General features: G+C 47.5%; 1 protein-coding gene across 1 annotated transcript in view; it reads right to left on the reverse strand.

Moving 5' to 3' along the window:
- Positions 1-3,600: 3,600 nt before the first annotated feature.
- UBE2L3 (ubiquitin conjugating enzyme E2 L3) overlaps positions 3,601-23,958 on the reverse strand; it is a 58,598-nt gene continuing 38,240 nt past the window's right edge. The window contains exons 3-4 of the mRNA XM_046025680.1: positions 9,865-10,051; positions 3,601-5,080 (exon numbers count right to left, since the gene is read on the reverse strand). Of these exons, the coding sequence (XP_045881636.1) occupies positions 4,926-5,080; positions 9,865-10,051 (342 nt within the window). The 3' untranslated portion in view covers positions 3,601-4,925. The remainder of the gene's footprint in view (positions 5,081-9,864; positions 10,052-23,958) is intronic.

A 23,958-nucleotide genomic window follows, 5' to 3' on the forward strand; every position in this document is an offset into this window, starting at 1 on the left:
GAAGTAGAAATGGCAGAGCATGGCTTTGAAGCTACCTGTTCATTTATTCACCGTGCACCGTGTCAGGCAAGGGGTCAGGCGCCCAGAGAGCTCTCTCAGCCTAGGCAGCCCGGAGGGATGTATAGCTTTCTGAAGGGGTTAAGGGTGGGATCTTGCTGCTCTTTCCTGCTGCCCCCATCCTCCACCGCTACCCCCTTTACTGTGACCTCAGCCCACTCTTTTGTGGCTCCATCTTTCACACTAACCTTTCCTTGACCATGGTTCTTTCAGCATCAGGCTCTTTCTTCCTACCTTTCCTCCATGACTGTAAACTGGAATCACTTAGTTCCTCCTAGTGCCATGCCCTCCCCTCCTTGCCTCAGCCCAGTGAGGTCTGGCCACACTCCTGGCTGGAGCAGGTGGAGGGGTGGTGGGAAGGCAGCCCTTTGACACAGAGGCACCTCCTTTGGGGAGAAGGGGGTTTCTGCTATTTTGAGAGGAGGCAGCTGACTGTGTGGCTCTGAGGCTCAGGAGAGAGGTGTGGGGAGATGGGAGAGAACTGGGGTCTGTACAGAAGCAAGAGGAAGCTGTGGAGTGGGCTCCTATTGCTAAGAGAGGGAGAAAGGAGTGAGCAGAGCTGAGGGCCCAGATCAGCCCTAGGGACCATGACAGTGGAGAGAAGAGAGGGGCCATGGCCATGGCCAGACTGGTAGAATCATCTGGAGACCAAGGTCTGCCTGGGGGGGGGGGGGGTGTGGTAAGGCAGAAGGCTGCAGGTGGCACAGGGCCCACTGTGGAGCTGGTCACTAGCACTGCACTGGGGACACGGGGGTATTCCTATGTTAAACCTGCTGTGCACTGGATGGCTTAGGCGAGTGGGGGCTGCTGCTCTCCACCCATTCATCAGTCATGGATGGAAGGTCTACTCTGGGCCAGGCGGGGGCTGTATGCTGTGATAGCCCAGCCTGCCAGGAGCTCAGTTGGGGACAAACATGGGGATAGCTGGTATGATCCAGACTCCAGTGGGATGGGGAAGGGGAAGGAATACAAAGCAGAGTGTGGGGGCAAAAGGATTCCTAACCACGCCAGGCCTGTTGGGAGAATGCTCTCTGGAAGAAGTGACTTCTCTAGCCCTCGATTGTGACCTCTGCCCGCTGTTGGGCAGTCCTTTCCGCTCTGATCCTCTGACAGGTGATGTCTTGCAGGAGGGCTCCTAGGGGCACCTCCTGCCCCTAGGAGCCCTCCTGCAAGAACATGTTCCAATCACCCAGGAAATAGCTGTTTAGCAAGTGCCGCCTGAGCCAGGCCACCTTCAGCTCTGCTCCTTCTCTGGCTGGTGCCAGCCCCCGGTACTGCATGAGGGACGCAGGGAGAGGAGGGAGAGCCAGTGCAGGGTGGGCAGGAAGAGCCAAGACCCAGCTCTGGCTTTGCCTCAGATGGGGTCGGGTGGCTGCCCTGGCAGGGTGGGACACGGAGGTGCTGGCCCACTGAAGAAACAGAGTGGGGCCGCCAGGCCGTGGACTGCGCAATGAGGAAGTCCAGGGCCCTTGCCAGAGGAAGCCTCAGGGAGCCAGGGGCAGGCAGGAGCCAGGCTGCAGTGCACACCCGAGTGATGAAGGAGATACACATTTTGAGCTGAACAATTAATACAAGAGTGAGGAAGGTGAGAAAGTGGTCGCTCCAGAGTTCATAAAGTTGAGAAAAGGTCCTGTAGGTCTCTGGATTTGGGAAGGGCTGGGCACCAAGGAACCTGAGTGGTGGAATGTAACAGGCTCTGAAACTAGACTGTAAAAACCCAGGCCTGGTTTCCTTGGCTGTCACTGAACCGCAGTCTCTTCCTCTGTAAAAATAGGGACTGTGTCCGTGGGGTTGTCTTGAGAGTCACAGAGGATGCAGTGCTAGAAGACAGCAGAGTACCCTGCTGATGACCAAGGTAAAGGACCAGCTCCTTGCTTCCTGGTAAAATGATTTTCCAGCAGGCTTTCTCCTGGACACCTGCAGACCTGACAGGGCAGGTCTGGTCTCCCCTGGTGTCGAATTAAATCAGCATCACCCCCCGTGCTGAGTCAATACAACAGGAGGTCCCTGAGGCTCCAGACAGGTTCAAGGAAATGGCCTAGCCCCACCCTCGGGCACACCCTCCTTAGTTCTGGGACACGGACACGACAGCCACCCTTCTCAGGGCCTCAGTCTGCTCCTCTGCTCAATGTGGAGAATATCACTCTCTGGGGACTGATAAGTGGACTGAAATGAGGCCTATACACAGAGGCCACTGTCCCCTCCCTGACACCCAAGGTGCCCTTGGCAGGCCCTGATGGTCTGGATCTCCAGCCTTTTCTGCTTCCCTCACAGGAAGGCCACACACCTCTGTGCGCCTCTTGGAAAAGCTGGGCATGGGGAGAGGAGCAGGCAGAAGAGCGAGCCTGGGCCCTGGCCACCCCTCTCCCGTCTATAAGAACATAGGCCCCTGGCTCTGCCCACTCACAGTCCGGAAGAAACCCACAAGACCAAACCAGTGTCTGAGAGCATTTTTATTAAGGGCAGCAAAAGGGGTTCGCAGCATCTTAGAAAGCCTATTCTCCACCATGGGTATGGCGGGGAGGGGCAGGGCAGAGGGGGCGGACCCAGCGCACTCCGAGGAACCTGGCGGGTGTGAATTCCTGAGTGGGCTCGGGTCAGCAGTGGCTGCTCGACAGCTCTCCCCTTCTCCAGAGGGCCCAGCTGTTTGGGTGTGGAGCAGCCAGGACTGCTGGCCAGCATGTTTCAAAGCCTGTCCTGGGGAATGCCCAGGCTGGAGGGGACAAACCGCCTAGGCCTGAGGGAGGAACCACCCACTGCCTCGCTCTCCCAGGGCCAGGCCTCTGATGGGGCAAACCGTGGGCTGCCATGCCAGGGCTGAGAGTCCCTGAGTGGCTGCCGGCTTGGACAAAGGTATCCTCCCACGATGAGCAGAGAAGTGAGAGGGGAACAGTCGGGCAGAACTACGCTGGTAGACAGACATGAAGCAATGGGACACTTCCCAAGAATGGCAATATTTCTGGGTTAGAGAAGCAATGAGAACAAATGGTGGCTTATTTGTATAGCTTCGGACAGGATTTGGCATTTTATTACAAACCTGCGTGTGAGTGAAATTAAACTCCATCATCACCTCTCTGCTAATGAAGAGAAAGATGTGGAAACACTGGCCCGGCACTCTTGCGTTCCTGGGCACAGAGAAGTCTCCAGAACCTGCCCCTAGCATACCTAGGACTAAAGAAGCGGAATTCACTGACACACTGCAGGGGCCACGCACCTGGACAACTAAACAACATTCTGCTGCCTAACCTACTCATCACACCCACCTCTGCACAGGTGAAACCGTCTTACAGATCTATAAGCCCCAGAAAGATCCCATGTTAGAGAGCTAAAAACAGAAAGCAGTTTCTTTATGTCATCTTCTCCACAGGATCTAGTTCCCCCGAGAACCAAGAAGGGCAGCCGCCAGTGGCAGAAGGAGGAGTTGGTGACACACGGCGTTTGGACCATCGGCTTCCTCTGGGTGTCAGTGACACGCATTCTCGATTTCAGGGGCAGTCCCACTTGCTTTGAAAAGACCGTAACATTCAAATCCTTACAAGTTCATCTGATGATAAATTCTAAGGTCAATTTTTATTTCTACAAAAAAAGGCAGTCAAAACAATATAAAACACATGTAAAGGATATTACTGAGTGAGCTTCAAGTGGAGCTTGACTCTGCAAAGGCTGTGAGTCCAGAGGGAGAGGGAAGGCCATCTTGTTCCTGGGCTGGCCGGCTGCTCCGAAGGAGCCAGCAGGGTGCCGGCAACCCCAGCCTGCTGCTGGCTACAGCCAAGTCCCGCCAATTCCAACCCCGCAAAGGGTCAAACTGTGCCGAGGGAGGGTCGCATTGGGGTTGCGCTGCGATGAGGAGCTGGGAGCGCGAGCTCCGTGGCACATTCATATGGAGCTCGGTGATAGGTGAGCGTGAAATTTCACGTGGACATTCTGGCTTCAGCGTTGTCGGCAATGGCCAGCACGTCTTCTGCAGTGGCTGCAGGGAGGAGCGTCAACATTTGGCCTTGAGAGCCTCTCTGGCGAGGAATTCCTCACGCAAGTGCAGAGCATCCTCCGGTCGGCAGGCCCTTCCCCGGTGTGGCCACAGAGCTGGGTTTCCCCAAGCAGGCCAGGCCTGGCTGAAGTTCAATCACGCACACAGACATCAGGGTTTGCCCATTTAATCAATGTTACTGTGGTAACACTGGCCAGATTTTTACGTAAGAACTGGGCCTCCCTTTTCATGGCTGGTTTTTTTGTTTTGTTTGTTGGGTTTTTTTGGTGGTGAGGGGGAGGTGGTGGGGTGGTGAATGGTGGTTTGCTTGTTTTTAAAATTTTTTAAAAGGATGTTTAAATTGGAGCCAGGAGAATTTGAACCAACTCCCACACAGGGCAGTACAGCATGGGAGGAGAGAAGCCACCAGAACGGCCAGGAGCGGTCTCTTCCCCTTTGCAGAGGAGATAGCCCTGGGTCTGGGGGAAGTGAATGGGTGAAAAATAAACCAAATGGAAGAAAGTGGGAGCTGCAGGGGCAGGGGAAGAAAGGGAACTGCAACCTTTTTTTTTCTTTTTTCTTAACCTTAAGGGCTAAATGTAAATTGAAGGTTTTGGATCAGTTTGGACAAGAAAAGAAACACCATTCTTTTAAAGTAGATTGAAGCAGTGATTTTTAAAACAAAGAAAGCAGAACTAGAACATCTTAAATTTTTAATCCTTTCTTTACAGGTTACCTAGACCACTTTTGATTAAGAAAACTGTAGAAAGTTAGTAACTGCCACAAGCAAACGCCAGGCGGCGGCACGTGTCAATTTTCCTCAGAGTCCTGCTTTGCGGGGTGTCTGAATGTGCAGCTCAGGGTCTCCGCTCACACTCGCTGGAATCAGTCGCGGCAGAGTTTAGTCCACAGGTCGCTTCTCCCCGTATTTCTTTGTAAACTCTTCAGCGTTCTTACAGAATTTTTTACGGTCCTTAGAGTATTCTTCAGCTAGGTCAGCCCGAAGTGGGTGCTCGGGCTGGGGGTCGTTCACCAGTGCTATGAGGGACTGGATTACTGCCAAGAAAAGGACCAGGCACCACTGGTTAGAACAGTCTCAGAAAGGGCAACTTTTGACTGCAACACTGATTTACATCAATGTGCTTCTAAGATAAAGTGGCCTCCCATTTATCCAAAATTCTAACCACCAGGGCGCAACCCATCTTTCCTCTGTAGCTGGGAGAAAGTGCTGGGCCACAAGCTGCTACCGTGACAGTGAGTAACTGTTCAGAATGACACCTCCGCCTCCTCCAGGAACCTTCCTGAACTGACATCTCAGGGCCCACCAGTCACTCTCACTCCCCCTTCTCTTGAACTCTGGAGCTCTCGGGCCTAGCACAAACACCCCCTCACATACATATACACACCTGCACACACAGGTGGAGCTTCTCTAGGGTAGGGACTGGGTGACATGTCCCATCACTACGAGTGGTTCAGAGGAGCTTGGGGTCTTCATGGTGTAAATGCACAGTGAGCCGACTCCTGAAGACCCCTAGGAGCTCATGAACTAGCTGAGAAAGGTTCACCTGACACCCTGTCTTAACTACCAGAAGGTAGATAACCCTCACCAGTGTTACACTCTCGATTCCACAAGCAGAAACCACACCGACTGCTTGGGGTGGGCCCCACAATGCTCTCCCAAAGTACAGTAAGGCCTAGATGTACTGGAAGGCTGGCCCTGGGGTGGAAGGGCCATAAGGGAATGGAAGGTGGGGAAGGAAGATCGAGGGGGAAACAGAACGTCCAGGAACCCCAGGCCCCCTCACCTCAAAAGTGGGCTGCATGCAGCCACTTCACCTTCTCACACACGCTTCTCCTCATCCAGCCCTGATTAGGACCAGAAGACCCCAGAATGCTGGGTTCCCTCCCACTGCCACATTCCTAGCAAAAAGGCATCTCTCCTCTAGATTACCGATGCCACAGGTTCCTTTGCGGGGGACCATGTTCTCCCCTCTGCATTACAAGTTATGGATTAAATGCTAATGCTGGCTGAGCCAGGCACAAAGGCCTACCCAGCCACTAGCTCACTCTGAGTGGGAGGAACAGCACAAAGCACTCCTGGCCAGGCACCCAAAGACCACCTGCCCTCACCTCTGCCTGTCAGTGCTACCAGGTGAGGCGGAGCAACAGGTGAGGCGCATGCAGGGCTGGCTGGGTCCAGGCTGAGCAGGGAGGAGGGGCTGGAGGCCAAGGAGGGTGGACTGTGAAGAGCAAGCAGGAGTGAAGCGCCTGGAAGCATCTCTGCAGGCTGAGGCAGTTCCTAATCCAATCCCCACAGCACCCTCAGGGGAAGGCATTATCACCTCCCACCTGTAAATATCTCTAAGAGGAAGTAGGCCCTGGAAGTACATTTTTTTAGTCTGTTTATTTAAGATTTATCCCTTTCATATTTAATTACTGTATAACAGCACGAATGATAATAAAGCTATTTTGTTTGTTCCTATTTCACAAACTCCCTCCAATGGGATTCCAGTGTTTGCCATATACCCACATATGGCCTAAATGATTATTTACCTAATATTCTTCTCTAAATCACCCCATTTTTTAAAATACAAATTTTTCTCAAAGAAAAAGTAAATGTAACTCCAATGGAAAATCACTTTCACTTGCTAAACAGAAGGCATGCATCAACAAATGTTAAAATGAGCACCCAAGGCCCCTCCTGTCCAGCCAGGGGAAGCAACCGCACTGGGACCAATACTCTTCCAGAGGACACCTTTCAGTTTCTCGCAGACACTACCCCAGCTTGTGGGCCATGCCCTCCTTTAGCAAGCTCCCAGATTCTCCACCCTATGCTCAGCTGTGAAACTGCTCCATATACCTCCGTTGCTCTCGACTTCAGGCGGGAATCCTGCACCACATGTGACTCAGGGCACCAACAGATGGCTTCCTGTCTTCTGCTGTGATCAGAGACTATTCTCTAGCAGAACTGCTGCTTCATTAGCATTTCAGGAACCTCAAGGGGCCCTTGCCTAGGTTAAGTGCGGTGGGGGGGGGGGCAGTGAGGAGTTTTCAAGGTTTCCTGTTCACCCTCTGTGAGGGTACTCAGGCTCTCTGCTTTTCACTACGATCATCTTCACAGCCAATGTATCAGCAGAGAACCCTTTGTTCACTGTTAAGGCTGGCTCTTCAAAAGCTAAATACTTTGCAAGTTTACTATATCTATTTAATTATTTTCTGGGAACCTGCTTTCACTTATTTGATCAAGTCGAAATATTTTTCAATTTATTTAGTAGTTCTGGCAAGTATTTCATCCTTTCTCTGTTCCTCTGGGTGCATTTCTGGCTCCTCAGCTCAACTGTAATAAGAGCCAGCTGAGCTTAGCTTGTTTTGCTAGTGAGGACCCTGACAGCTACAACTGCTTTTCAGACTACAACTGTGATCCCATCCCAGTATTTTCATACTAAAACAGCACACTCCATTATATTTCACAAATGGTCTAGCCCTGCCTTTTTTTTTAACCTCTCTTTGACCCAAATGTTCCTCAGAAGTATTTTATTTTCTCTCCAAAATGGAAGAGCTTAAAAACATTATCAAAATTTACCTCCTATTCTCAATGTATAGGATCAGAGAATAAAGGCTATAAAATTTCCTCATTTTTGTTCTTATAGTTTCTTTGTAATAGGGGATGTAAACAATATCCATGATTCAATGCCCACCCCTTTTCATGGAGATCCAGGGGCTCCGTTCTCAAAATAAGATGTGAACAGAACTTTCCTTCAACCCTGAAGGTGTGCAGTGCATAAGTAGCCTTCCCACAGAATGTGCTACAAAATCTAATTAGTCTTCCGCTGTTTACTATATTTCTTGAATCCTCTCCTCTTTCTAAATTTTATCTGCTTGATTTGTCTTAAGGTCATGTAGGGGGAACTGAAACATTCATTTTGGGAATTATTTTTTTTTCTTTATATAATTTTGTTGCTGTTGTTGAGTCCATATTATGCTGGCTTTGTTGATGACTCTATATGGCAAATCTTGTTCAACAACCAAACTAAGCCCTCATTCTGCTGCTGAAACATCTACTAGAACCACATACATTGCTGAAGAGAACCCTGTCTTCAAGTTTTTTTCTTCTGCTGTGATTATCACCAACTTCTACTACCTCTCTGATAAAGTTTTGCTTTGTTTCTTGACTTTTCTCCTGCTATTTTTGCTCAGTTTTTAATGCTTCCCTACTTCCTAATTAAAAATTGAGATACTAAGAAAACTGAAATATAAAAAAACTCTTGAAAGTATACAATTAAGTTGTTTTTTAGTAGATACACAAAAACTGTGTGATACCAGCATTTCTGGTGAAAATGTTCACTAGAACATCTTCGTCATTCCAAAAACACCACCCACTCTCATACTCACTTCCTAATCCCTCCATATCCCCCCTGACAAACACTATGCTATGCTCTCTCTCTGACAGATGTGCCGATTGTGGACATGCCATGTACAGTCGATTCAAGGGTTTTCTGCACTAGTTATTCACCCTGAAGTTGCCATGAATGCTGAATTACATAAATACTGAGCCGTGAGTGACCTCAGGAATGACCAGCTGCAGAACCACCCAGCTGAGCCCAGCCAACCCAAAGAATGAGGAATACCAAATTCTTGTTATGTTAAGCCGTGAAGTTTTGAGGTGGTTTGTAATACAGTAATAGCAGGAGCAAGGGAACACAGCAGTAAGTGCCAGGGAAAACATGCTTGACATATGTGAGGACAAGGAATTTCTACAGGAAAAAACCCAAGGGTGTGCACTGAAGAACATACTTCGTCAAGCTTTTATAAATATCAACTTGTATATGACCAAATGTCACGTCCACTGGAGATCCTTCTATTCTGATTCAACATTTAAACCCAGTCCTTTCTACAACTCAGCTGTGAAACCTGGTGGACACCTTTCACAGCAATTATTTCAAATAAGGAAGGCTCAACTTCCCGTGCAAAAGGTTTTCAACTCCTTCTTCCAGGGGTTCCACCGAAAAATGACTATACTGGTCACTGAAAAACCACCTATGGCCTCACAAATTCCTGCCTCATCCACTCCCTTTAATCTGTAAAGACCATACAGTGGTTCAGGTAGCTATACATCAGAAAGCCACTAAAAATATGAGATGAGGCATTCAAAAGAAAGTTCTGGAGTTAACAAATAAAAACTGGACATAGTCTGTAACAAAATCTAGATATTTCCACGGGACAAGAGGAAAGCTAACCATAATGATCAAGTATCCTTCCCAGAAAAATGAGCACATGGATGTTCACACAGAGGCACGTGACCACACATGGCCAACTCTGTGCTTTTGTCAGGACACACAGCCCATAAGACCATGCCCTTCCCCGCCATGCCACCCCCTCTGAGCCACCAGCATGGTGCTGCCCACCACATGGCTTTGCCTTACGCCTTTCTTTTAGTCTGGCAGGATCTCTCTAACCTCCCTTCCTCCTTCAAGTCTAAGTTCATGTGCTAACTGCTGTGTGAGGTCACCTTAAACACCACTCGCCCTTTCTCATTCAGAGCAGCCCTGCAGTCCTTCATGAAAACTTGAAGGGTGGCCCCTTACTGCATGGGCAGCCAATGCTGGGCTGGTCTGTCTACATGTGTCCCCACTGGTCAGGAACACAGGAGGGCTTCCTCCAATACCTACACAGGTCAACAATTTAACTGAGATGCATCCTGCCCACGAGAAATGGTGGGACCTCAGCAGCACTTCTACGTGCACTGGAGTTGGTCAGGTAAAATTTCTCTGGACTCTGTGAGACATGGCCCCTGCCCCCACAGCAGCACCATCCAGGAAGACACAAGAAGCATGCCTTACCTTGGTCGGTTTTGGTTGCTGGCTTCCAGTTTTCAGCACTAATTACTGGCAGACAGACCTGCCCCTTTTCATCAATGTTCGGGTGATAGATCTTTGTTTTAAATGTGATCTTCGGTGGTTTGAATGGGTACTCTGCTGGAAAGTTGATTTCGATTCTGAAGGCCCCCTTATCATATGGAGGGTTGTCCTGCAGGGAACGAGGAAAGGGCAAATGAACACACTACAGCTCAAAAACCTGAGCTGTATGAGACAGAACTGCTCTGTTTTCTTGAAAAATTAATATATTTCAAATAGTATGCCAGTTGAAACCTTGTCACCTTGAGGGCCACCAATAATCAGTCAGTATTTCTACAGCAAGATGTCTGCTAAATTCCAGAAAACTCTGAGATAGACGGTGTGGTCTCTTTATCTTTGTACCCTTAATAGCCTTTGTTTGTGTAGTTTTAGGTCTACAGCAACAGCAAGAGGGAAGTACAGGTATCCCTCACTTTCCAAAAGTTTGAGTGGTGCCACTTCACCTTCATCAAGGGCCTACGTTAGTAACTGTTTTGCTAGCCAAGAGAAAAGACATCTGAAGAGGATTTTCACTTTTATCGAAAAAGGCAAAAAAGTGAAAAATAGCACCCAGTGTTTGTTTTACCACAATCCTTTATACACAGGCAGTGCACACCAGGAGTGGCCAGAGTGGTGGCGCCGCCCAGAGCTTCCCCCAGGAACTACACCCAGTGTAGCTGCCAGAGCGCTGAACTCTTGTCTGTGAGCACCTGTGCTTTATCTGATTTATTTTGTGTTATCTGTTAGCAGGATGTGTCCTAAAGTATCAGACAAGCCTGAGAGAGGTTATTTTGGGGTCTGGGAACACTAAACATTTTTTCCATGTAAGTTAATGGTAATTAAATGCTTCTTTGCTTTACACCACTTTGGGTTACACAAGGTTTCCTAGGAACGCTCTACTTTTGTTCGTGTGGTTTTTAAGATTTTATTCTTATGCAATCCCTTCACCCAATGTGGGGCTCAAACTCACAACCTGGAGATCAGGGGTCATAGGCTCCACTGACTGACCCAGCCAAGTGCCACAGAATGCTCTACTTTTGGATAGCAGGGGAAAGGTGAGCTGGGTTCCTCTAAGTCCCCTCCTTCACACACAGCCTCCTCACTACCAACATCCCCCACAGACTGGTTTGTTTGTTACAATCAATGACCCTACATGGACACCTCATTGCCACGCGCAGTCCAGTTACACTAGGGTTCACTCTTGGTGTTGTGCATTCTATGGTTTAGGTAAGGTATCATACATTAGAGTTAGAATCCGACAGTATATATAGCCTTTACAGATGGCTTCCTTCACTTAGTAATATGCATTTAAGGTTCTGCCATGTTTTTAATGGCACAATAGCTCATTTCTTCTTAGCACTGAATATTTCATTGTCTGGATTTAGCACCACTTATTTATCCATTCATCTGCTGAAGGACATCTTGGTTGCTTCTGAGTTGGGCAACTATGAATAAGGCTGCCTCACACATCTGTGTGCAGGTTTTTGTATGGACTCCCTTTTCCAACTCCGCTGGGGAAACACAGAACAGCAGGATTCCTGGATTGTAGGTTAAGAGTATGTTTAGTTGTTTGTTTTTTGTTTTTAAGATTTTATTTATTTATTTGACAGAGAGACAGTCAGAGAGGGAACACAAGCAAGGGAAGTGGGAAAGGGAGAAGCAGGCTTCTTGCTGAGCAGGGAGTCCAACGTCCCAGGACCCTGGGATCATGACCTGAGCCCAAGGCAGACGTTTAATGACCGAGCCACCCAGGCGCCTCTAGTTTTGTTTTGTTTTATTTTTCAAAGACACTTATTTTTTTTTTTTAAGATTTTTTTTTTTTTATTTGACAGAGAGAGATCACAAGTAGACAGAGAGGCAGGCAGAGAGAGAGAGAGAGGGAAGCAGGCTCCCTGCTGAGCAGAGAACCCGATGCGGGACTCGATCCCAGGACCCTGAGATCATGACCTGAGCCGAAGGCAGCGGCTTAACCCACTGAGCCACCCAGGTGCCCCCCAAAGACACTTATTTTATTTATTTTTAAAGATTTTATTTATTCAGTTGTCAGAGCACAGCAGAGGGAGCAGCAAGCAGAGGGAGGAGAAGCAGGCCCCCTGCTGAGCAAGGAGCCCAATGTAGGACTTGACCCCAGGACCTTGGGATCATGACCTAAGCCAAAGGCAGACACTTAACTGACTAAACTGCCCAGGCACCCCTTTCTTGTCCATTTTAAAATCAGACTTTGGGGCACCTGGGTGCCTCAGTCAGTTAAGCATCTGCCTTCAGGTTATAGAATCCCAGAGTCGTGGGATGGAGTCCCACATCTGCTTCTTCCTCTCCCTCTGCCCGTCCTCCAGCCTGTACTCTCATGCTCACTCTCTCTCACTCTCAAATAAATAAAATCTTTTAAAAACATAAAAATAAAAAAGAAAATCTGCCCTTTTCCCCCTTATTATTGAGTTTTAAGACTTTTTTGCTTATTTTTGGATAATAGCCCTTTATCAGACAGGTCTTTTACAAATATCTCATCTTTTTTGAAAACAGAGGTGGGGGCACCTGGGTGGTGCAGTTAGTTAAATGCCTGACTCTTGGTTTTATTTATTTATTTATTTAATTTTAATTTTTTTTTTTTTTTTTTTTTTTTGACAGAGAGAGAGGTCACAAGTAGACAGAGAGGCAGGCAGAGAGAGGGGGGGGGGGAAGCAGGCTCCCCGCTGAGTAGAGAGCCCGATGCGGGACCCGATCCCAGGACCCCAAGATCATGATCTGAGCCGAAGGCAGCGGCTTAACCCACTGAGCCACCCAGGTGCCCCGTGACTCTTGGTTTTAGTTCAGGTCATGATCTTAGGGTCGTGAGACTGAGTTCCCTGTCAGGCTCCATGCTCAGCACAGAGTCTACTGGAGAGTCTTTCTCTCTCCTCCTCCTCCCTAAAACAAATAAATAAATCTTAAAAAACAATAAATAAATCTAAAACGATTTTAAAAAAAGAAAAAGAAAAAGAAAATATGAAGAGTCACACCAGGGGTAAATAACAACCCAACCAAGACTATACTGCATTCTGGAAGGCCAAACAGGTAGCCAGGGCTCCAAATTCTGGCTAGCTAGATCTCCTCAAAGTAAAGCCAGTATCTAGCTGGATGGCTAGATTCTGGGGAGCTCAACTTGCGCCTAGCTGGTAGCCAGTCAGGGCCAGAACCATGCCCCACCTCCCTGTCCCTATGATGGCTCAAAGATCTAGACCTCAGGGGCTGGACACCCTGATGGGCCCAGGAGCCCCTGAGAGATGACCCAAGATAAAGAGCCCCACCCTCCTCTACCTTCGGGAAGTTGAGCGAACCCTTCATCTACTGCCTTTTCCTAGTACTCTGGCTCTCCTGCTGTATCACACCCAACCCAAAGAAAGCTAAGCTTCTCAGAGAGCCCAGGAATGCTGCTGAGAGCCCCCACACCATAGCCCTTCCTCTTTAACCCTCAGACCACATGGGCATCTTCCAGCAAACACAGCCCCTCTGCTGGGGAACAGGGTTGGCTTGCACCAGGTCTCCACACTGACCCACGTTCTAATCCTGCCCAAAGAAGGGAGGCATGGCGCAAGGGCTTTGAAGACAGGTAAAATTAGGGAAGGCTGAGGGGTAAGAGAGGTCTTCCAGGAAGAGAAGACTAAAGACTAGGATGATGGGGCTTGGAAGGGGCGATCTGGGGCAAGACAAGAGGCTGGGAGCCACCAGTGTGGCTGAGGGCCTACGTGGGGTCTTCCCGAAGAAAGGCTGAGGCCACTGAACTCCCCTCTGACCAGTGGGATACCCTGTCAGAAGATTAATCTGTGGGGAAGCTTGTGAGGAAGCTGGGAGACTCAGGGTCTGGAAGAAGATGAAGATGTTAGCCAACAGTCCAGGCTGGGTGCCTGTGTGGGGAGACACGTGGCACACAAAGGTTAGGAGAAGACAGGACTGGAAAATCATTTTTTTTAAAAGATTATTTATTTATTTATTTGACAGAGAGAGAGAGAGAAAGAGAGATCACAAGTAGGCAGAGAGGGAGGGGGAAGCAGGCTCCCTGCTGAGCAGAGAGCCTGATGCGGGGCTCGATTCCAGGACCCTAAGATCATGACCTGAGTCGAAGGCAGTGGCTTAACTCACTGAGCCACCCAGGTGCCCCTGGATCATTTTTATCCCAACAAAACCTTTGCTAATCCCTTCTTCAGAATTCTCAAGAACACTCTACAGAAGTTAAAGCGGCAGCAGACCCCTCCCAGGCCTTGTCCTGTGTGCCTACCCAGAGTCACTCACTACCAAGGACAGCTCGACTCACTGTTAAAAATGTACAGATTTGTATAAATTACCAATGGGGGAACTCAGAGAAGATAAGATGGCTTTTGGTTTTCATTTTTGGTTTTTAGGGGTTTTGTTTTGTTTTTGCTTTTGGTTTTTAAGAGAAGTTTAAATTTTCTAAGTAAAAATCCTATTCTAAGTAAAAAAACTGGGTGGCTCAGTTGTTAGGCGTCTGCCTTCAGCTCAGGTCATGATCCCAGGGTCCTGGCACTGAGCCCCGCATCAGGCTCCCTGCTCAGCGGGAAACCTGCTTCTCCCTCTCCCACTCCCCTGCTTGTGTTCCTTCTCTCGCTGTGTCTCTGTCAAATAATAAATAAAATCTTAAAAAAAAAAAATGTTCATTTCTACCACTTGAGTCATGTAAAAAGAGCTTTCCTGTACGACTTTTGTTTGGCTGGCCATATCTGCCAGATTTATTCATTCATTGCCCCAGAGTGATCAACCCTCTGGCTTACCTGATGCTGGGCCCTGCACTAGGAGTTGGGAGACAAGAATGAGCCAGGTCTAGTTAGCAGTGCTAACCTCGGCTCTACCTCCTGCTCACTGGGCAAGCCTGGGACCTTCCCGAACCGCTGCGATGTGGGTGTGTAACTGCAGTGCTCACTGAGGAGGAGGTTTGAGCACACATGGTCCAACGTGCCTGGCCCCGGCGCAAAAAGTTCAAAGAAAAGCAGCTCTTTGCTGCCAGAAGCACTAGAGGCTGAGCCTCTCACCACTCCCCACAGAACGTGGCTACGCTCACCTTACCTTCCCTGAGCCTGTGTCTTTGTCTGGGGCTCTGGGGATGAACAAAGGAGTAGCTCAGCGGCGTGCCAATCATACAGACTGTCCACCTGTGCCAGTGATTTTTGCAGAAGAAGGTGTGCAAAAATTAAAACACAGGATATACCTTCTGGAGAAAGGCCTAAAGTACCACATGCGAGTTTTTGACATTTCAGAGCTAAACTTACTCTGTGGAAGGTAGCTCAGAAACTACAAGGGACCTTAATGAAAAAACATGTTTGTGCGGTAGAGAAATATTACACAACTATCCAGGAATTTGCCTCACACCAAGATCAAGCTGTAACACCATTCTATCATCAAATTCACCAAAGTTTCTAGCACTTTCATCTTTACACATGACCCTGACCAATGTTTTTCTGTTATTCCCGCCTATATGGGTGTCTTGCATTCCTTTTAGCTGATACCACTGTGTCAGGGAATGCTTTTAGATGTAAAATTAATTTCTTCTGCTAATTTTACATGCTCTCAGTTAGTGCAAAGCCTTAAAGTTTTATTTCTCTCTCTCCTGAAGATGCTATAGGTGATTAGCCAAACATGTATCCACTCTCCCTTTATAGATGTAACTGGTTTTAAAGTGTTTATTGTTTATTTTATAAACAGTACGGTTGAGGAGAAAAGGAAAAAGAAAACTAACTTTGGTACTGCTTTTGTGCTTACGATCCATTTTTCTGCCTTTGCTTCTAGTCATGATACACATGCATGTACAGAAGATTTGACCACTCTTTACCAAGGACTTATGACATGCTAGCTGCTTCTGTCTTCCCTCCAATTCACCTCCCACCATGGCAACCTCAAGCAGATGCTGTCACCAGTCACATCTGGAAATGAGACAAGTGAGATGGAAGTTGAGCAATCAGTCAAAGAACCTAAACTCAGACCTCCTCTCTGGTAACACAACTCATTACACGTGCCGGAACCCATCCCAGCCCACCCTCGTCACCTCTGTGTGACCTGCAGGCCCAGGGAAGCCATGAGCATGTGCTGCTGTTCACACTGCTTTTGGTGCCCCGAGTCACTGTCTCTTTTTGTCTCTGGACTAGACGTCTTATGTCCCCTGCCACATCCAATAAGCTGTTAGCTTGCAAGTAGGGTAAAAACTTGAGATCCTTCACAGTTCCTGACACCCACTGTGCAAGGCACAAAGCCATCCTGCAGTGACTAAGACTGACTTCACCAAGAGGAAGCTTCTCCACATAGGTACCAAACCCACCTCCCCGCCCCAGGCTTTGACCTGTGCATCCTACCCCTAACCCTGGGGCCGAGCCTAAGCTTTCCTTCCCAGGGCAACCTTTAAGAATCCCAAGACTCTACTGCGTTTCATGTCTTCCCTTCCTTGAGTGAAGACCGACTCCTTCAATTATCCCACGGAAGTCAGTTTGTGTCATCGCTGTGACTGCTTTCTCTGTGCTGCAGTGAGGACACCACACAGCTCTCTGGCAGTGAGAGGAAGTTAGGCCAGTCCTCCCACTCCTTGACATGGACTGCTGCCACATAGCATGTCCCCACAGGGTATGCACAGCTAACTGACACCACACACAGGACTCACGCCTGACCTGATGTGAACAAGAGGGTCCTGGTTTAGAGCTAATGACTGTGCTGTCCCTTCTTCAAGTGTCAGATGGACTGAAGGCTCTGTGTGCTGCATCCACTTCTGTCCCCTTTAGTGACGACCCCTCAGCAGCATCCTTTCCCTATGTTTAACCCAGCAAGTTAACAAAGCCAGAGATTCACTACGACTAGGATGCCAAGCCCAGCCAGCACCTAGAGCTGAGCTCTTGTTAAAGGGGAGCTGTCTATGCGCTCAAGCCTTCAGGGTCCACTCTAGAATCTTTTCATGGGTCTTCTGAACAAAAAAGATGTAAAATTGTCAAGTATTTATTCTTACGTATCTATTCTGAAAATGCACTTTCTGGTTGCCTGAATCACAAAATCTGTTCGATTAATAGGCTCATTCTGCGCTAATGTTGCTTTCTAAAGAGTCGTTTGTACTATCTCCAATGGTTTGGTTTGCAGGGCTCTTCACAGTATATAAGTCTTTGTCAACGAATACCCGATGTTACAGAATTCCATCACATCAAAACTTATTAGTGTGAGAGAGTATTTTTATTTTTATTCATTTTTATAAAAAGACTTTATTCATTTATTTGACAGAGATCACAAGTAGGCAGAGAGGCAGGCAGAGAGAGGAGGGGAAGCTGTTCCCCGCTGAGTAGAAAGACCGATGTGGGGCTCAATCCCAGGACCCTGGGATCATGACCTGAGCCTAAGGCAGAGGCTTTAACCCACTGAGCCACCCAGGCGCCCCATGAGAGAGTATTTTTTAAAACCCGTTTTCTTGTCTCTTGTGACCAAGCTACCTTTTGAATTATATCTAAATTTAAAAATCACAATCTCCATGAACTGAATTCAATAAGGAACTTCCTCTGCTCTCAATTCATATGTATGTCTCACAACACAATCCACTTTCTCCCCAAGAATGGAAGTAGATGGGATGCCTGGGCAGCTCAGTCGGTTAAGCGTCTGCCTTCGGCTCAGATCATGATCCCTGGGTCCTGGGAACAAGTTCCGCATCGGGCTCCCTGTTCAGCGGGAAGCCTGCTTCTCCCTTTGCCTGCTGCTCCCCCTGCTTATGCTTGCTCCCTCTCTCTGACAAGTAAATAAATTAAAAAAAAAAAAAAATGAAGTAGCTAACATTCGTACCCCGAAGTGTATTAAACATTCCATCCCCCAGGATAAGAGCTGTTAGTCCCCTGCTGCATGGCCCTGGTATGTTCTTTACGCATATGTAGTGTAAACGAAGGCATTTTATTCCAGACATCTGTACGTATTACTTACAAGTAGTTACGAAACTAGAGTCATACTGTCTCTATCTTTTTGTACTTCTGTTCATGTTGCTATAAAGTCTCCCACCCTGTGGTCCAGCTTTTGCCCACTTCTTAGGCCACAGCACCTTGCAGGTGGAGCCACACTCAATGTCAAAGAGACCACAGAGGGCAGTGCCCCTGTGGCTTTTGTCCACAAAGCCCGCGGCTGGCTTTGACAGGAGCACAACAGTTCCCACCAATATGGAGGGATGCTCTTCCCCAAAAATATCTCCAGTGTAATGTGAGATTGGTGACAAAATTGTGTTTTATGTAGGGATCCCCTCATTTGGCTACAACCATTACAGTGACAGAAAGGCAGAAGTGAGAAGCTACAGGAGAATCAGCAGGAAAACAAAGAAGAGTGGAAAACCCACCGGGGCTGGGTCCTGAGAGAGGCAGGACTTGGCTCCATCTTAGTCCAGAGAGGCGATGCGGAAAGAAGGAAGGGGTCTGGCAGGTGAGGATTTCCGGTGAAGCGGGCTGTAAGGTGAGTAAGGACCCAGAAAGGAAGGTGAGAGACTGGAACTATGAACGCAGCAACAAAGAGGTGAAAGAAGGAAACCAAAGCTTCACATGTGCTCCCAGGGGGTCAGGGTGGACTTGTGAGAAATCTTCCTTCTTCCAAACTGAAAAAATAATCTAGCATTGAAGCTTTTATACTGTGCCTGGGACAGTCCCAGATACTTTTAGTCAAGAACAGTATACCAGTCACCAGAGGGCAATGGAAGAAAAAAGGAAGGCGGGGGTGCTGGTGTCACAGATACCCAAGCACCCTACTAGCTTTGGCAAGTCTTTAGGTTTTGTCACAAGTAGGAAAAAAGTGTTTCTTTTTTTAAAGATTTTGTTTATTTATTTGACAGAGATCACTAGTAGGCAGAGAGGCAGGCAGAGAGAGAGATGGAGAAGCAGAGAGCTGAGCAGAGAGCCCGATGCGGGGCTTGATCCCAGGACCCCGGGAGCATGACCTGAGCCGAAGGCAGAGGCTTTAACCCACTGAACCACCCAGGTGCCCCGGAAAAAAGTGTTTTAAATGAGGCAAAACTCACGTAACATACAACGAACTATTTTGGCATGTATGATTCAGTGGTATAGTGAATTCATAATGTTGTACCCCCTCTCTCTAATTTCAAGACTTTCCTTGCCTTCAAACACTCTGTATCCATTAAGTAACAAACAGAAAATCGAGGCAATAAAACTCTGTTGAATAGATTACATTTTTGCTTCAGTGGAGGCTGAGGGAGCTGCGTCAGAGGTGGCTAACTTCTCCCAGGAGGGAGAGGAGAGGAGCTCAAGGTTGAAGGAGGGACCCTCAGGTAGAGGGCAGGCAAGCCAAGAAAGAACACACGTTGCTTTCTACAAGCCGGCCTCCAGAGCTGCTAAAATGACATTCAGCGCTATCAGAGACGGAAATCTGTGTTGTGGTAGAAAACAGGCTACCCTCATCTCTCTCTCTAACAGAGAACTGGGACCAGCACCCTAGCAAGTGGCACTCCTGTCCGTTTTCTTTTAGGTGAACAAATCAGCGCGCACCCTCTCACATGCCGGGATTTGTACATGCGGTGCCATAATACCTTTATTTTTATTTCCCTTGCCGTGTGCTACCGACTTTATCCTCATCACCCATACACTTAGCTACTCAATCTTCATGATGGTTTGGATGCACCACAATTTCCTTACCACTGCCCCACTACAGGGCATGAACTCCTCTTCATTTGTAAAGATGAAATCAATAGTATCATGAGTGTCCGTGGGAGCAGTAAAGACCCAACATACTTTTTAAATAAAAAACACAGCTACCATGAGTTCCCAAGAGCACCGGCCAGCTACCCTGGCTGAAAAGCAGGAAAGCAGAGCTGGCAAGGCTGCAGGGAGCCATGAGGACATGGTGGCAGCACCCATTCTGGGAAGCCACAAAATCAGAAATGGTATTTCTCCCTTTTTCTTTTCTTTTCTTTCTTTCTTTTTTTAAAGATTTACTTATTTGTTTTGGAAAGGAGAAAAAAGGCATGGGCTCGGGGGCTGGCAGAGGGAGTGAATCTGAAGCAGACTCCCAAATGAGCAGGGAGCCACTTGTAGGGCTCAATCCCAGGACCCTGAGATCATCATGACCTGAGCCAAAAACCAAGAGCTGGACACTTAACCAACTGAGCCACCCCAGCGCCCTGAGGCTGTTTTCATATAAGGAAGAAGCCTGGTTTCATCTAAGAGAGGAAGTGGTGGCAAGGAACCTTTCTGTTCTGGTGAGCTCCTTACTGTGTTCTCCTAGTTGCATTTTGATCACCTGTCTTCCCCCTTTAGTCCAGGGCATACCTGAGAGCAAGGACCCAAGGCACCCTCAGAAGCAAGCCCCTGGGTGGCTCAGTGGTTTAAGCCGCTGCCTTCGGCTCAGGTCATGATCTCGGGGTCCTGGGATCGAGTCCCGCATCGGGCTCTCTGCTTGGCAGGGAGCCTGCTTCCCTCTCACTCTCTCTGCCTGCCTCTCTGCCTACTTGTGATCTCTGTCTGTCAAATAAATAAATAAAATCTTTAAAAAAAAAAAAAAGAAGCAAGCCTCAAATGTTTGCTAACTGAACTGCTAAGCCAACAGATTCTCTTCTTGATTATAAATCATCAATGCCAGGGTTTATGTTATGGCCAGGAATGTCAGCTCTCAGAATAATGCTTTAACGTGCCTGAAACAGTGACCCCAGAAGCGTGTACACAGAAAACATTTCCACATCTCTGGATATCCCAGGTACCAGTCACAGCTTAGAGTGGCTAATAAAGTAGGAAGTATGAGAACCTCACAGCCAATCTAGGAGGCAGGGAGTCAATTCCAGGTCATTCACATAGAAATAAAACAAGTTCTTTTTAGGAAAGAAAAACTGAGGGGCAGCTGGGTGGCTCAGTTGGTTAACCATTGGCTTTTGGCTCAGGTCATCATCTCTAGTCCTGGGACTGAGTGTGACATCAGGCTCCCTGATGTCTGCTTCTCCTCCTACCTCTGCCACTCCCCCCACTTGTGCCATCTCTCTTTCACTCTTTCTCTCAAATAAATAAAATCTTAAAAAAAAAAAGAAAGAAAGAAAAACTGGTATTACTGTTTTTTTAAAAACCAAGACTAGGGGGTGCCTGAGTGGCTCAGTGGGTTAAGCCTCTGCCTTCAGCTCAGGTCATGATCTCAGGGTCTTGGGACGAGCCCTGCATAGGGCTCTCTGTTCAGCGGGGAGCCTGCTTCCCCCTCTCTCTCTGCCCACCTCTCTGCCTACTTGTGACCTCTGTCTGTCAAATAAATAAATAAAATCTTTTTTTTTAAATAAATAAAATATTAAAAACAACAACAACAAAGCTAGGGGCGCCTGGGAGGCTCAGTCGTTAAGATCTGCCTTTGGCTCAGGTCATGATGGGATCCAGCCTCGCATCAGGCTCCCTGCTCAGCCTGCTTCTCCCTCTCCCAGTCCCCCTGCTTGTGTTCCCTCTCTTGCTGTGTGTCTCTATCAAATAAATAAATAAAATCTTAAAAAAAAAAAAAAAAGCTCATTACAACTGAATTAAAAAAAAAAAAAAAAAACACATGCCCAAATAACCCAATTTTAAAATTGGGCAAGGTAACTTGAACAGACATATATATATATATATATATCCATGATATATAAATGTCCAATAAACACAGGAAAATATATTCCACATTATTAGCCATCGGGAAATACAAATCAAAACCACAGTGGGGTACCACTCTGCATCTACTAGGAAGGCCATAATGAAAAGGACAGACAGTAGCAAGTGATGACAGAGATATAAGGAATTAGAGCCCTTATACTCTGCTGGTAGAAATGTAAGTGGTGCAGCCACTGTGGAAACAGTCTGGCAACTCCTCAAATGGTTAAACATAAAGTTACCATGTAACCCAGCAACTCCGCCCCTCGGTAAATACCCATAAGAAATAAAAACATATTCCACATAAAAACCTGTAAATGAATGTTCACAGCAGCATTATTTTTAACAGCTCCAAACTGGAAATAATCCAAATACCCATCAACTGACGAATGGATAGGTAAACAGAATATAACCATTATAATGGAAACTTATTTGGCAATAAGAGGAATGAATTTCTGATCCACGCTACAACATGGGTGAAGTCTGAAAGCATTACACTAAGGAAAGAAGCCAGACACAAAAGGTCATACATTTTAAGATTCCATTTATATGAAATATGCAAAATAAGCCAAAGCTACAGAGACAAAGCAGCTTTTTGGTTGCCTAGGTCTAGAGGGATGAGAGTGATGGCTATGGGTAGGGGTGGTTCTTTTGGGAAAAATGAAAAATGTTGTAAAATTGTGGTTATAGTGGCACAACTCTGTGAATATACTAAAATCCACTCAACTGTACACTTTATTTTGAAAAAGATTTATTTACTTGAGAGAGAGAGTGAAAGAGAGCACAAGCAGGGGGAGAGGCAGAGGGAGAAGCAGGTTCCCCGCTGAGCAGAGAACCTGACTGTGGTGGTTGTTCCCAGGACCCTGGGACCATGACCTGAGTTGAAGGAAGACGCTTAACTGACGGAGCCACCCAGGCGCCCCAAATTGTGTACTTTAAAAAGGAGGAAATGCATGGTTTGTGAATCTCAACAAGACTTTAAAAAAAAGTGGGGCACTTGGGTGGCTCCGTTGGCTGAGCATCCTTACTCTTGGTTTCAGCTCAGGTCATGATCTCAGGGTCCTGAGATCAAGCCCTCCATCAGGTGCTGCACTAGGCAGAGAGTGTGCTTGAGATTCTCTCTCTTCCTCTATCTCCTCCCCCTGCTCGTGCAAGTGCACGTGCTCGCTCACGCACTCTTGCTCTCTCTGCTTCAAATAAATCAATCATCCCCCCGCCCCCCGCCCCGGCCAACCCCCTGCCCAAATCAAAGCTAACACAGAAATAGTAATTCTCAACTAAGGGTAGTGTTATTCCTCTCTCACAGGTTTAGAAATGCCTGGGCAGGGGATGGGGGGAGGGGAGCAGGGACGCCTGGGTGGCTTAGTCAGTGTCTGCCTTTGGCTCAGGCTGTAATCTCAGGCTCAGGCCATAATCTCAGGCTCCTGGGATAGAGCCCCTTCTTGGGCTCCCTGATTAGTGGGGAGTCTGCCTCTCCCTCCGGCTGGCTAGTGCTCTATCTCTTTCAAATAAATAAAATCCTGAAAGAGAGAGAAATGCCTGAGGGTGTCCCTACATTGTCCCAGTGAAAAAGCTGGCCACTGGCACCTACTGACAAGAAACAAGGATGATCCTACACAAATCCACAGGCACACACCAAAATGCAGTTTATAACGCAATCGCATTGAGAAATACTAGTTTTGAGTAACTACAAGTTCAATTTACAAACTGTTTGGGAGGTGCCTACTATGTGTGACATATCGGTGCTAGGGGCAAGAAATGTAAGGGCAACCGATACAGGCTTCTACCTGACCCAGAACTTGTTGAGACAGATATATTCATACCACAATAAAGCAGAAGTCACATTGTGAGGAGTGCCCAAATAGATGGGGGCAAAGTGATGAGGTGCAGGTCACAGCACACCCCAACGAGCTGTCAGCCAACAGGCATTTCCCCATTTCTTTGCAGGCAAAACCCCAGTTTTGTACGTGGTCATGCTGCTCCCTCACTGTGATCTAGAGGTTAAGTCCTGACTGGTCTAAACCTGTCCAACAAAGCAGCCACCAGTTGCTAGTGGCTATTGCACACTTGGAATGTGACCCTTCTGGGGAGCCTGGTGGCTCAGTTGGTTAAGCATTAGATTCTTGATCTCAGCTTAGGTCTTGATCTCAGGGTCAGGAGTTCAAGCCCCACAATGGGCTCCACATGTGGAGCGGCAACGGAAGAGAAGAGAAACTCTTCTGAATTGAGATGTGCTATGAGTGCAAAATACCACCTGGATTTCAGAGACCTTATACAAAAAAAGAATTTAAAATATTTCAGTAATAATTATTGGGATTCTGTGTTAAGAAATATTTTTAATATAATTTATCTAAACTATTTTACCAAAATGAATGCCAAAATGGATTTTTAAAAATACTAGAAAACTTAAAAGTACAGCTGTGACTCACAGGATATCCCAACTGGA

This window comes from Meles meles, chromosome 12 (assembly GCF_922984935.1).
Source record: "Meles meles chromosome 12, mMelMel3.1 paternal haplotype, whole genome shotgun sequence".
Classification (NCBI taxonomy): Eukaryota; Metazoa; Chordata; class Mammalia; order Carnivora; family Mustelidae; genus Meles; species Meles meles.